The sequence below is a fragment of the Drosophila persimilis genome, unplaced genomic scaffold (genome assembly GCF_003286085.1).
Source record: "Drosophila persimilis strain 14011-0111.01,24,50 unplaced genomic scaffold, DperRS2 tig00000715-arrow-arrow-pilon, whole genome shotgun sequence".
In the NCBI taxonomy this organism is placed as follows: domain Eukaryota; kingdom Metazoa; phylum Arthropoda; class Insecta; order Diptera; family Drosophilidae; genus Drosophila; species Drosophila persimilis.
Window position 1 is genome coordinate 1,620,757 of NW_020825343.1, and position 13,775 is coordinate 1,634,531.

At 48.2% G+C, this 13,775-nt stretch overlaps 1 protein-coding gene across 3 annotated transcripts in view; it reads left to right on the top strand.

The window, feature by feature from the left end:
• Positions 1-13,775, top strand: part of LOC6603567 (triple functional domain protein) — a 41,369-nt gene that overhangs the window by 18,194 nt on the left and 9,400 nt on the right. For 2 of the 3 annotated variants that reach the window (XM_026992240.1, XM_002028513.2), the window contains 2 exons: positions 7,877-8,156; positions 8,230-8,287. In XM_026992240.1, the coding sequence (XP_026848041.1) occupies positions 7,877-8,156; positions 8,230-8,287 (338 nt within the window). Of the gene's footprint in view, positions 1-7,876; positions 8,157-8,229; positions 8,288-11,108; positions 11,657-13,775 lie in introns of those variants that run through there. The other variant, XM_026992241.1, reaches the window with a different exon arrangement.

The following is a 13,775-nucleotide window of genomic DNA, read 5'->3' on the forward strand; positions in this document are numbered from 1 at the left end:
GGCCCTGCCCCTGCGTCCGCCTGCGTCTTGTGTGCGCTGCATTGTGTCTTGAGTCTACTGTTGACCTTGCCTCCTTTGACACTGCCTCGTGGTGGCCCCCTCTTCCGTCTCCACCGCCTACTCGGGACATCCATTGTGTCACATTTCGGTGTTTGAGCAATGTGTCTCTCTCTCTCTCTGCCTCGGACTAGTGGCAGCTTCCTGGTCTGGTCTGGTCTGGTCTGCTGCCCTTCCGTTCCTTTTATAATCGCATTGCCCTTTCACTCAATTTGCTTTATGATTCGCTGAGGCGGAAGCAGAGGTTGCAAATCTGAAAGCCAAAGCAGAGATTGAGGCGGACTCTGGACACGGGCAAATTCTGAGGCTCAAGACGAGACAGAGGCGGGATACCGACTCCGAAGATGAGGCAGAGGCTGATTCTCAGACTTCAAAAGGCTGAGATTGAGACAGAAGTTGATTTCCATTCCCATTCCCATGCCCATGATGATGTGTTCCAGGCCAGTGTTCTCGGGTTCATTGATTTCCCTCTGCCGGAATACCTACAGATATATACAGAACGCTTTAATTTGGTGTTGCAAGAATGCCCCACCCCACGCTCTGGCCCCCCTGCTCCCCCGTGTGTGTGTGCGGCAAATGAAAAATGTTTGTGCCTTGCAGAGAAAAGTTTTTGTGACGATGCTGCTTCTCTCCTGCTCCTTTGAATGGCAGTTGTCCTTCTGGTGCGCTGTGTGCTGGTTCTTCCTGCCTTCATTTTCGCCTGGCAGCCATCCCAAAAGTTTTCGAAGCGCAGCGCATACCACGGGGCGTATGCTTTATGCATTTTATTATGGCATACTTTTGAGCGCACAAGCCAAATAAATCCCCAGCCAAGAGCACCAGCAGCAGCAACACTTGCAAGGCGTATTAAAGGGGAGGGGTGAGGCACAGCTCGTGGATGCCACCTCCTCCTTAACATACCTTCTGAAGTGCCACCATTTCTGCTTGTTTCCACCTCTCTTACTCTCTCTCTCTCTCTTGCCAGAAATGGAATAGAAATTTCCTGGCATACAAAAATATGTCCTCATGCTGCCTGTCACTTGCAGCAACTGCTTTGCATCGCTTGATCCATGCTTCAGTTCTGCCTGTCACGACGTAACATAAGCAGTGCTCGGAGGGAGAGAGGGAGAGAGAGAGAGAGGGAGGGCTGCTGCCCTGAACAATAGCAGACATTTTTTAGGCAGCGCACAAATGCCACAAAAGAGGGAAAAACGTCCACAAAACTAAATGCAAATAAAACATGAAACCCAAACAAAGTGCAGAAAGACAGAAGCAGAAACAGAAACAGAATGCGGAATGCGGACTGCGGACTCTGCGGAATGTAGAACAGATTTTAATAAATCCCTCACTCAATGAAGGACCCAAAAGTTACCTTCACTTCTCTGCTCGGAGTGGAAACTACTTTCGCTTTTCAACAGCCCTCAATGGCATCACTGATATGCAAATTGCCACAGGGAAAAGGCACCAGAACGAACGAACGAACGAACGAACGAACGACCGAAAGATGATGTTGCAGAAGGCCAAACAAATTTGTAACTAAATTTGTGAGCAGAAGGAAAAGCATGCAACGACAGCAGGAGGCAGAAGGCAGGAGGCAGCAACCAAGCCCCTGACTACTATACATGCTCTCCTCGTAATCGCATCTTGAGATACTCAAAATACTGCAGAATATAAAGTGGTAAAAGGAACTAAAGCCAAGGCCCCCAAGGGGGACTTCGAGAAGGAGTATCCTTGCTCCTTGTCGTTGCTCGCTCGCTCGCTCGCTCTCTGTGCACATGTACACGTAATGGCCATCACAAATTTGACGATGCTCGGGGCATGCTCCGGGCGACTCCTTCTGCCCCATCGCCTCGCCATAAAATCAATGGCCAAATGCTGCTGCTGCTGCTGTTGCTGCTGCTGCTGCCAGTGACACGCCTCTCGATAGACATTGCTTTTTAAAGCCAGAAAAACCAGAGACCCCAGAGGCTGCCAGTGTCCGAAAGTCCAGGCTTTCTTTCGGACAATTGGTCCTTTGGTTGGTTGACTGCCAGCCATGTCCCCCACATCCCATGGGGAAGGCCCACGCAACACGTAACAGGCCACCGTGCCAGCACATATCCTGCTCCTTCCACTGGCATCGTGGGCCTCCCCCCATCCTGCAGATCTGACCATCTGTCATCTTCAGGGTCGTCCCTACGCTTGGCAAACGCTTGGACATGGAGGAGGCTCACTCCGGCCACAAATTGCTCATGTCCTTGTCAGAAGAGTGCTCCTCCCCCCCTCCCCCCTCCCCCTCCCTGTGCAACAAAAAGTTGGTCCTGGCTTTGTGCGTTCCCCATTTGATTGCCCCCCCACTGCACTCCCAGTGGCCTCTCTGTTTTGGCCATGCGTTTGCTCCCACTTGACACTGGGGGTCACAACTCTTTTTGCAAAAATCCCAAACAGCAATTGGGCTTGGTCAAGGCTCCCTCTGGGCATCCTCTGGGCACCCTCCAGGCTGTGTGGCTGTGGTTTCCGGCTTTTTCCTGTTGCGGCTTCTCGGCTCTGTGTGTGGCATGGCTGCTGTCTCTCTGTCGCTTCTCTTAAATGCAAAACCACCTTCGGAGAGAGCGGCTGCCTCTCCTAATTGCTGCCTTCGTTCATCCATTATTGCTTGGCGCCCATCCCCCATCCCCCATCGCCCCCTATGCTCCCTGTCCGGCCCGTAGTTGCTTGTAATGGATTTAGAATATTATTCGATTTGCACTGTAAATGACTTTCATTCAGCTCTCCACTCACCCACACAGATACAGGGAGGCAGACAGACAGTCAGTGGCTTCGGGGGGTACGGGGGGTACCGGGGGCCCAGCGGAGACAATGGGCCTATCCCTGGGTGCGAGGGAATGGCCCGCTTTTGGTGTTAACATGTTGTCGCACAATTACCAGACCACAGCAGAGCGATAGCTGCTACTCTTCCTCCTCTCAGGCACTCCCGCTCCCTTTTTTGTGGGCAGGAAGGGGAAGGGGAAGGGGAAGGGGGGCTGGGGCCTTCATTGTTTGTTTGCCATCTTGTTGACGGCTGTATTGGTGTTTGCCACAACGTAATTGATGTCGGGGACCCCCGACTGCTGCACCTGACGAGCCACGTACCCACTGTACACCCCGGTACACCCCCGGGAGGACCCACTGTGCGAGTTAATTGAATAATAGACGTTTATGTTTTATGTACATGCCCTCTGGAATACATATTTATGTATCTACCGCAGAACATATACCCACAGATACACTCTCCTCGCCGTGCATACAGATACAGATGCAGATATACGGGTCGCATGGTAGCCCTCGCATGTATAGATATTTCCGTGTGTCTGTGGGGCATATCTATGTGATTTATGGCTCTCCCACGAGGCCATTTACCAGAGTACATTTTTTTGGGAAAGAAACGAAAAACACGACAAATTCTGTCTGGAATTGGAACCGAGGACCAGGGACCGTGGTCCGGGGGACGGGGGACCGGGGACATTTCTCTGGGGCTTATCAAAAATGTATTGAATGAAAGAAAAGGATTCCGTTTTCTTGGCAGGCCCGAAAGTAGGCTACAGATTTTTCTCTATCGGAAAACATCAATCAACGAACAGTGCTGCCCATCAGAGCGACGAAGTGCTGCCCATTTGTGATAGCCATCTGTTAAATGATGTTTGTAATTTCACTTGACAACTGACGCTTGCTTTTATGTTCCTTCTGCCTCTCTTCCCCTCCGCTCCGCTCCCTCACATATTTTTTAATGACTTAACAATTGATGGCTTTTTACACACACACACACATTGCTGGTGGCAGCAATTGCGTTTTTACGATGCCATGAGAAAGGCAATGGCTTGAGGCTTGAGAGAGAGAGAGAGAAAGAGCTTACACCCAACCAAACCCAGCCAACACTCCCGAAGGAATACCCTCGAGAGAGAGGGAATAAACCATCAATAATAACGTAAACATTTTGGCAAATCGCTTTACAATTTCCAACAAGCGAAAAGCTGGGAAAAAAAATATGGAGAGTTCGCGATGCGAGCGATAAAACAGAGAGAAAGGAAAGGCGAGGCACGGAACATGAAAGAAAAGAGGAGAAAGCGAAGAAAGCGAAGAAAAGGCAGCATTTTCTGCGCAAGACTTTTCATTCTTCGAGTTGTTTTTCGTGGCAGGGCCTAAGCTATTATTGTTATCGGCATGTAATCAGGCAAAAGCAGAGTTCCCTCTGCCCCCCTGCCTGCCACGCGAAAACTTGGTCCTCTACGTGGATGTGGGTGTCGCCGCCCCTGTCGCGTTCGCTGTCATCGAGGCTTCCCTCCAGGACTTTAATCTAGAAAGTTTACCCGTATTTCGGCTGCATCCTGGATTCCCAGCAGCAGCAGGCGACTACCGATATGCAAATCCTGCGCTGAGTTTTTGGCGTGTAGAAAGTTTTCAATTGAATATGTAAAATAGATGAGCGGGAGGGGGGAGGCATCCATTGAGGTTTGATTTGCCATTGGATTGGCATTGTTATTCCTAGGTTTCCATCACGCTTCTCCCCAGCGCCTGTCGTTCTCACTGCTCTCCCCGCTTGCCTCCTGCTCTTGGAGGGTCCTTCAATGTCCAACTTACGGCCTCAATCTTAAGGTTTTCTGCTACCGACATTTCGGTGCGACGAAAATCCCCGGCATTGTGTTAAAACAATGCAAAATCTGTGGGAATCTATTTGGGAGAGCAAATGCCGACGGAAAAATACGACAAAATTGCAGTAACAGCTTTAAGGACACACTCAAAGAAGAGCCTCTTCAAAGTCTCGAACGCCAACGCAGTTTCCATTTCCGCCTGCTGCCACGCCCCTTCTATTAAATATGGAAATGCGCAAAGGAAACTGTAAGCCACGTTAATTATTTTAAGCAAAAAAAAAGGGCGCGAGAGCCAGAAACCACGAGGAAAGGGGCGAAGGGATGCGAGCGAAACCCAACAAGGCGGCGCTGATTGCATTTCTGCAGCGGCAGCAACGAGTTCTCCGTAAAACGCCGAGAAGGAGGAGCTGTGGCTCCCTCTGCTCCGGCTCCTCCTCCACAGGCTCCTCCTCTACAGACTCCTGCTCCTCCTCCTCAGACTCCTGCTCCTCCTCCTCAGACTCCTGCTCCTCCTCAGGCTCCTGCTCCTACTACTCTGGTTTCTTCTACTGCTGGAATATCCTTTCATTATTTTAATGAAAGACTTGGGCCGAAAGGCCAGACGAAAAGTAAAACGACAATGAAAGCAGTAAAGTGGAAAGTGTAAGGAAGGAAGAAAAGTGCCAGGGAAGTGGAGGTGGAGGTGGAATGGACAGCAACTTAATTTGTAGCTACAAGTTTTTGCCAGCCATCCAGCAATAAGGAAACGAAAATTCAAAGGAAAAGCTAAAGAAGTGTTTAATTTTCAGTGAAAATTGAAAAGAAATACCCAACATTTTGAAAATGGTAAATTAAAGCCATTCTGCCTCTCCGCCTGACTGCCCGTCTGTCCAATTGGCACTCTCTCTTTCGATATCCTTGATTTTCCGACAGCTGCTGCTGGTTTCTGCCCCATTTGCAGACTTCACAAATCATCTGAGAGCTGCCGCTGCTGCTGTTGCCTTCTGATTGCAGCTTATTAGTGGCAGTGGCAGTGGCAGTGGCAGTGTCTGTGTGGTGCAGGGGCGTTGCGTGGGTGCGTGACTGCAGCAATTTGCAGCAAAGACCACAAAACAAAGGGAGGCAGTGGAGGATACTCCCACGGCTACTCCTCCGCACTGCCGCTGCTGCTACTCATGACGATGATGATGATGAATCCTACCACAGCTTCTGCTCCTCCTCCTCCTCCTCCTCCTCCTCTGGCTGCTGCTAATCATGAGGATAACGATGGTGTATCCTCCAGCTCCTGCCACTGAATGATGATGTTGCTGTGGGATCCCTATGCTGACGATTATAATCGATGCTTATGGCCCATTGCCATTGCCATTGCCGTATACGTAATGCGGGGCACACTCTAGCGGCTGTTGCACACTCTTGGAGCATTTATTGGAATAGTTCTTTGCCTTTCACGAGTATCTAAATTCAGCAAACGAATGGAATCATGTGTGCCACGCCCACACGCAAACGCCTCCTGTCCATACTCCTCCCACCTTCCACCCTTTGCGCAATTTCCTCCTTGTTGTTGGTGGAAACTTTCTGCTGGAACTTTTTCTCTCTCGTTTTTTTTTTCTGTTTTGCACACAGAAAGTTTTCAACTAATTGCATTACAAGAGAGGAAACGTGCACACACACACATATGGGGTCCTAAAAGCCCACACTAATGCACACACTAATACACTAATGCCACACACACACACACACACACACACATACACGTGTAGGAGGCACGTTTACGTGTCAGTGCTGCTTAATTAACAGCGAGATGCCATGGGGCAAGCCACTGCCTCCATGGCATGCCAGGGAGAGGCAGCTCTCTCTCTCTCCCAGCTCTCCCTGCTCTACGTGTGTGTTAATTTCATTCACACACACACACACACACATAGACGCACACGTACACTCTCTCCCTCGCGCTCCTCTGACGCTTGAAGGATGGAAGGCAGTCAGGCGGTCATAATATACTAAGCTCCTTGCCACCTCTTTGCCGCCTCCTGCGCCTCCTGCGCCTGTCGTACGCTGATGAAGTTGATTTAATTGCGCTTATGAGCGGCAGGCAGGCCAGTCTCCCCTCCCCTCCCCTTCCCTCCCCTCCCTGTGCCTTTGCGACATCGTTTTCCCATTTACCGTACGGGGCAGCACCCTGCACCCTGCACCCTGCTCCTTGGGCACCAGGGGCCTGGGTCTTGTGCCGCCTCCACACCTGTATTTTCCCCTCCATTTGCCATGGCAGGCAGTAGGCAGCAGGCAGCAGGTGTTTCCATGTGGCCTGCTCCGTCAGTCACTTAACGGCGGCTCCCACATAAATATTATATGTGAAATAAATATCATCAAATGGGTGGTATAGTGGGGGGGGGGAATGTCATATAAAATTGAAATATTCCACCAAACACTTTGAATGGAGGAAACAACCTCGCAACCACTGAATGGATGGAACCTCGCAACGAATGCACCAAGAATCTCCGTGCCACACTCCCCGACAGAAAGGAAAAGGGAGGAAACCTCTGCTAAATGGTGTAATCTCTCCCTCCCCCCCCCCCCCCCCCCCTCTCTCCCTCTCTCTCTGTGTGTCTCTCTCTCTCGCTGTCATCGATTGCCGATTAACCACAACCCATCTGTGGCATTTTGCCTCTTCTTTTCATCATTTGTGGCACGTTTGCTCTGCTTGCCATCATTTGTGGCATGTTCTGCCCGCTTTTAGGGGAGGGGGGGGGGGGGGGGGGGGAGGGGGCTGTGTTGGGATTTAAAGACCCCAAACCGATAGACGCCCACACATCAACACCCACGAACGACAAGGCCGCATGTAAATTAATAAACTTATAAATTATTAATACAACACACACAGGGCGGGGAGGTGTGTGTGTGTGTGTGTGCTTGATTAGGCGGTGGCTCCTCCTCCTCCTCCGTTGGGTGGCTTGTGGTGTTGCTCTCCGTTATGCATATTTAATGAGAGACAATAGAGACCTGTGCTCTTGAATGGCTTCCTAATTAGTTCCTTGTGCTCTGCCAATGATCCTTGAGGCAAGCCTCCATTGTTCCGTCACTGGCGGTCAATCAATACAAAAGAGGATGCCACTGGCACGTCTCAACATTAACCTAAACCTCGACATTGACATTGACCTCGACCTATGGCTCGTATTAACTGCACTCCTTGCCACAAGCAACACTCGATACTCATCTCTTTTCTTTCCCTCTCTTTCGCTCTGTGCCTCTCTTTCCAGTTGGGCAACCAGGAGGCCACTTGGGTGGTGGCCGACTACATTGCCACCAGCGGCACCAACGAGCTGAGCGTCAGCAAGGGCCAGCAGGTGGAAATTATCGAACAGCCCTCGGCCACCGAGCCGGACTTTTGCCTGGTGCGCCTCAATCCGCAGCACGACGATGCCGCCGTTCAGGAGGGCCTCGTGCCCGTCTCAGTGCTCAAACCGCCGCCGGGCTCGCACAAGCAGGGATCCGGATCCGCAACGGCCGCCAAGACCACTGAGAACATGCAGGATCAGGGTAAGTCCCACAAAAGGATACCCAAATTTCATTTGTAATATTTTAATTTTCCCTGTGTGTTTTGTTTTTGCAGGCAATCGAAGCAAGACGGATGCCCTTTCCTCGTCCACCAAACGTCGTGGTTTTAGCGGGTAAGACTCGGGCTTTATTTTCCCATTTAATGGGTATCTCTCGCTCTCTGACTGAATGTCACCTTTCTTTGAGGTTTCTATTGCGGTGGTCAGATAATGAATTATCAGGCACTTCATTGGCATTCGTCACTCGGGTGCCACCCTCTCGTCCCTCTGATAAGACGCTCTCTTTCGAAGACTCCTCTTTGAGTATAAGAGCTCCCCGGGCCATGGGTAATTTATCATCCATTTAGCCGCCTAACTACTGTGATTTCTTCGGGCTTTGTGGCTCGTGCCGCGTGCCGCGTTCCGCGTGCTTTGTCTTGCTTATCCATTAATCATGCGTCACTGGGATTGACTTTTCGCGCTCTTTTGCTCTGCGAACTCAAGGAAGGGAACGGAAAGGACGGGCTAGACAGCTGCTGGAAACTATCTGCTTCTGTGTGCTATCTGGTGACTCACTTAAGTGAACTCTGGGCGACACAGAGAAGACTCATTGCATAAGTGGCCGATTAAACGTTTATATGTATATGTTGATAAATTCCAGAATCACCCGATTTTGGGCATTTGTCATGAACCACTGTCACTGGGCTTTAATCTCCCCTCCTTTTCTTATGGCAGAGATACAAATGTACCCTTAAAATCCCAACGCTCAACAGCGTTTGCCTCTCCTAGAGATACATAACCTACACCAACCCGAAACTAATTTCCAGACGGGGGAAAACTTGATTTAGAAGTGTATATTCTTTAATGACTTTTGTCAACAGACGCGCGTCTCAAAAGTATAGAAATTCCCTTCAACTTGTGTTTGTCTGGCGATTAAATTCTCGCACTTGGGCTTACATGCGAGTTGTACTAACATTTTCCGCCTGGGCGATTAATCGCGTGTCGCAGAGCTCAGGCGTCGCCTGGTGGAGTGGGTCGGGGCGGCCATAAAGATATAAACCCATTACACAGCACCCAGTGCTCCCCTCAGCCAATGACAAAAACTACAACTATGAGCATGAGAGCGAACGCCGAATGAAGAGAGAGCGAAGTGAGAAAAGCAAAACCAGAAACAAAAGTAAGAGCTATTTGCGGCAGTCGAAGTGAGGGATACCCTAACCGATCTTAAAGATCTCTGCTATTGTTTCGGGATATAGAATCTGTATCGAATTTCTACTATATGTTTGCAATACCATTTGGTAAAGCTGTGTATATGGAATACAATCGTGAAACCAAGACTTTTCCGAGGTTTTTAGGTTAGGTTTTCTTTTTTCTTTACAAAGTCTTGTTATTTGTTCAATGGCCTGGATTTTTGGACTCCATGCAACTATAGATTGAGGTGTTTGTGTGTTTCTTTTCTTTAAAACAGCTTGCCATCGACTATATGCTAAAGGAAATCATAATTTCTGTGGCATATTACATATTTATTTGTACACTTTATTACGAGCTACGAAACGAGTTTCAGACAGAAACCTTTTTAGGGGAGATGGAAACTATTTTGTTTTATTTAAACAGAACATAGATTGATTGATAGATAGAATATGGGTTATAGATTGACAGATAGATAGATTGATGGATAGAATATAGGTAAAAGATTGATATATATATAGATAGATTGATGGATAGATAGACTTTATGGGCATTTCCCTGAAGTACACATCGTACACATTGCAGGTGGTAAAAAGGTAAAATTAAGACGGATTTTCAAAATTATTTTTCCACTATAAAGAAGCACTTGATTGGCCCTATAATAAAAGCTAAGAGCGATTTGGAGCAACTATTAATTTTTATGATTTTTGTTTGCAAAAAACCATGACAGTCACATGGGTTGTTTTCACGGCGATCAATTCAAACGCAGATTTTAACGAAAGTAGTGGATATATATTGATGCGAATTTCTGATAAATGTTGTACATCGATGTGTCTTAGAAATGGCTATAGTTTTAGGCAAATATGATTTGTGTTTTTTTTTAAATTTAATTAAAACCTCTGTCGCACGGACAAAAACGTGTTGGGTTAATAAAAGTTAAAAAATATATCGTTAAGCGATATTGAGCAAATTTTCTGGAATTTGTTCGATAATTCAATATTTTTGAAAGACTTTAAGGAGAGACTTTTATCAAGGAGAACCTAAAATTATAAAAATACCAAAAAAATAACGAAAAGTTTAATTTTTGATTAGGTTTTCAGATCAAAGTTAATGAAATTATATGCCATATAGCCTTTAATAATAAAAACGTCACAAAAGTAGGTGGAAATGTGTTTATATTGGCCTTTAATCTTTGATCTCGCTGGATTTTTCCAAGGAAATGCCCATATATGGTTACCATTGTATATCTATTGAAATATATCTCTATCTATCTATGCAAACATCTGCCTGGAAATGAATATACCCTCTTGTTCTGTAAATTTCTGCTAAAGGGTATCCCAGAACAACAAAAATCATAAGAACGGAACACGCGCTCAGCTCAGCGTTCGCTCATGCAGCCACCTTTTGCTCTCTCTCTCTCTCGCTCCCTCTCGCTCCCTTGGCTTATGCTGCTCTTCGCTCTTCTTTACCCTCTTCTCCGTCCTTTGGGCAGCGCTACGTTAAGCTGTTTGTTTTTGTTTTTGTTTGTGTGCCGTAGGTGTGGTGTGTGGTGTGTCGGTGTGTTCGTGTGTCCGTGTGCGTGTGAGAGTGCGGGGGTTTTCTCCAGAAAGCGAAAGGCGAGAACTTTTTGCACGCTATCGCGTTCGCGTTCGCCGTCCCGCTTCGCTCTCTGTCGGCGTCGGCGTCGAGCAACAGTTAATCGTTAGACGGCGGCCAAGACGGGCAACGTATACGCACCGTGCAACGTTCGTGTTGAGTGCCTTAAGAACTGATCGGAAGGGACGACAACCACTGCTCCGAAGTGTTTTTGTGCTTCTTTTTTTTTTGTTGCTCTTCGACAGCGTGTCCCCGTGTGTGTCCGTGTGTGTTATCTGGAATGTGCAACAACAACAATAGCAACGGCACCACCGATAAGCCAGCCGAAAACGGTTTTCATTTTAAAAACGCCGCTATACCACCGCCCCCTGCCGCCGCTCCTGCCGTCGACGCCGTGGAGGACGAGTGCGATAACAACAATGTGACGGACGCTAATTTGAATTTGAATTTGAATTTGAGTTCAAGTTCCGATTGCCCTTCGATTCAAGTGAAACGCAGCTCGGCGCCCACCCACATGCGCAGCCACAGGCGCTCCACGTCGATGCCAAAGTTATTCAAGTCCATATCTTTGATTGTGAACGGAAACGGACATGGAAATGGAAATGGCAATGGAAATGGTGGAGATGCAGCACCAGGCTTCACCTGCGTCTGTTGCCAGGCAGCGGCGGCGGGGCAGCAACAGCAGCAGGTCACAAAAGAGCGAAGGAAATCCTTCTTTAGGTTAGTCTTAGTCCCCCTTAATGTCGCCTCAATTGCAATAACAGATTTGTCCCCCAATTGCCGAGATCTTTCCCTGAAATTAGCTTTAATTCTGTGTGTGTTTTTGATACTCTTCAATGAGAGCCTCACCGATCCGAAAAGTACACTTTTTTGTTCCGAATCTGTTCATACTTAACCCCCATTTCCATCTACTTCTAAGGCTATTTCACATTCCAATGAAAGTTCTTTAAAGCAATCTGTAAGGGTATCAGCAGCTTCGGTTCTCCCCCTTTACCATTCTGCTGTTTGTTTTCGTTTGCCCCAAGCGTTTGTTTTCGTGCTTGTTTGTTTCCGCCGGACACATTTACAAGTGACTAAGCTTCAATCAGAGCCGGAGCCGCAGTCGCAGCCGCAGCCGCAGCCGGAGCCTTCTCCAATGCAGATTTTCAGCGTGGATTTATCAGTGGAAACGTGTATCGGAGACGATTTGGTGCCCGGCTGTCGCTCATTATGCAGGTGGCTGCTGCAGCTGGTGGCGGCTCTGCCTGGTGTCTGGTGGGGCATCAACTCGCGTCACGTTTCTGGCCGTGGCTGGTGGATGCTAAACAGACACGTTGTTTGTCCAGCCACAATTTAGCTTCGTTAAGTTTTCACTTTAAAGATTTCTAGACTCTGCCGAGATAAACGAGGAGGTCTATGAGGCTTGGACTTCCCCCCTCAGCGGCGGCTCGTTATCTTTCCGCTCTGCGAATTGGGGCTTATTTTTTTTTTTTTTTTTTGGGAGTTTCCTTCTCTTATCTGGCGCCTCTCAAAAGAAGCCAATTCTCTTGGGATCTTTAGAACGAAATGTATTTCTGGTTATTCCCAGATGGGATCTCTCTCTCCCTCTCTCTCTCTGGCGGGCCGTTCAGGGTTTCCCTCGCGATAATTGCGCAATTATATCAATGCTAGCGTTTCAAATCGGAAACCTGTTCTATAAGCCCCATGCAAACCCATTAAAATCATTATCATATTATTGCAAAGAATGCACACACATTCGTATGCACATATGTAGTCCATAAAAACAGCCAGAGAATATTTTAGAGGGGGGCTATGGAAACCTCTTTGTCCTGTGGCTTAGTCATTGGATGTCTTGGGGTTATGTTGTGGTGCTGCAGCGATAAGAAGGCAGGGAGGGAGGGGTCTGTGGTCTGTGGTCTGTCGAATGATAAGACTCTTACCCCTTCGCATTCGCATTCGCATTAATCATACGCAGTGGTGGTCTGGTGTGTCGCAGAAAACCCAGAGAGACGATTAGAAATTGATTTGTTTTGATATTACTAAGGGAATGAGTTCGACGAAATCACTCCGATGGCTTCCTCAAATTACGCATTCAAACGAAACTCACAATCGAAGGAGAAGGAGGTGTAATCTTATCGGGAATGAGAGAGAGCTTTGCCCACACCCGAAGTAGTTCCCAGTTGTTCTCCCAGAAGGCAGAAGGCATTGTTCTGGGGGCCTAACATCGAAACTAACATCCCCTGCGTATTTCATTTATGGCCAGAGGAGGAGCCGCAGTGGCAGTGGGTGGAGGAGGGAGGAGGGTGGCGTTTAACCCACAGAAAAGTACTTTCAATATTTGCACACTAATTGGGCATTTTGCTTGTTGCCGACTCACTTGAGTGAGCATTAAGTGGTGGAAGAGACTTCCTCCGTCGCCTCCTGCTCCTCCCCCTCTGGCACTCTTCCGCTCAACATGAATATGGATTATTGTTCGTTTCGGTTTGCTCTGCCCCTCTGCCTTGTGTCTCTCGTGTCACAAGTTTTTGGTCAGTGAATGGGAGGCTCTTTGTCTCAAGCACTGTGTCAATATGCGCGTGTGTTTGTCCAGGATATAGAATAGAGGAGATAGATGGTGCGGATAGAGGATAGAGGAAGTGTAAGGACAGCGCGTGCTGCCTCAAGTCCAATGAACCAAATGGACACCCACACACAGACAGAAAGAGAGAGGGAGAGAGGGAGACGGAGACACTCGGTCACAGGAAACTGCAAATTTGTGACTGCCTTCCACTTTTGTGTTGCATACTTTGCGGCGACCCCATTAATACACACACACACACACACACACGCGCGCGCACACACCCAGGGAGAGGCGCACACT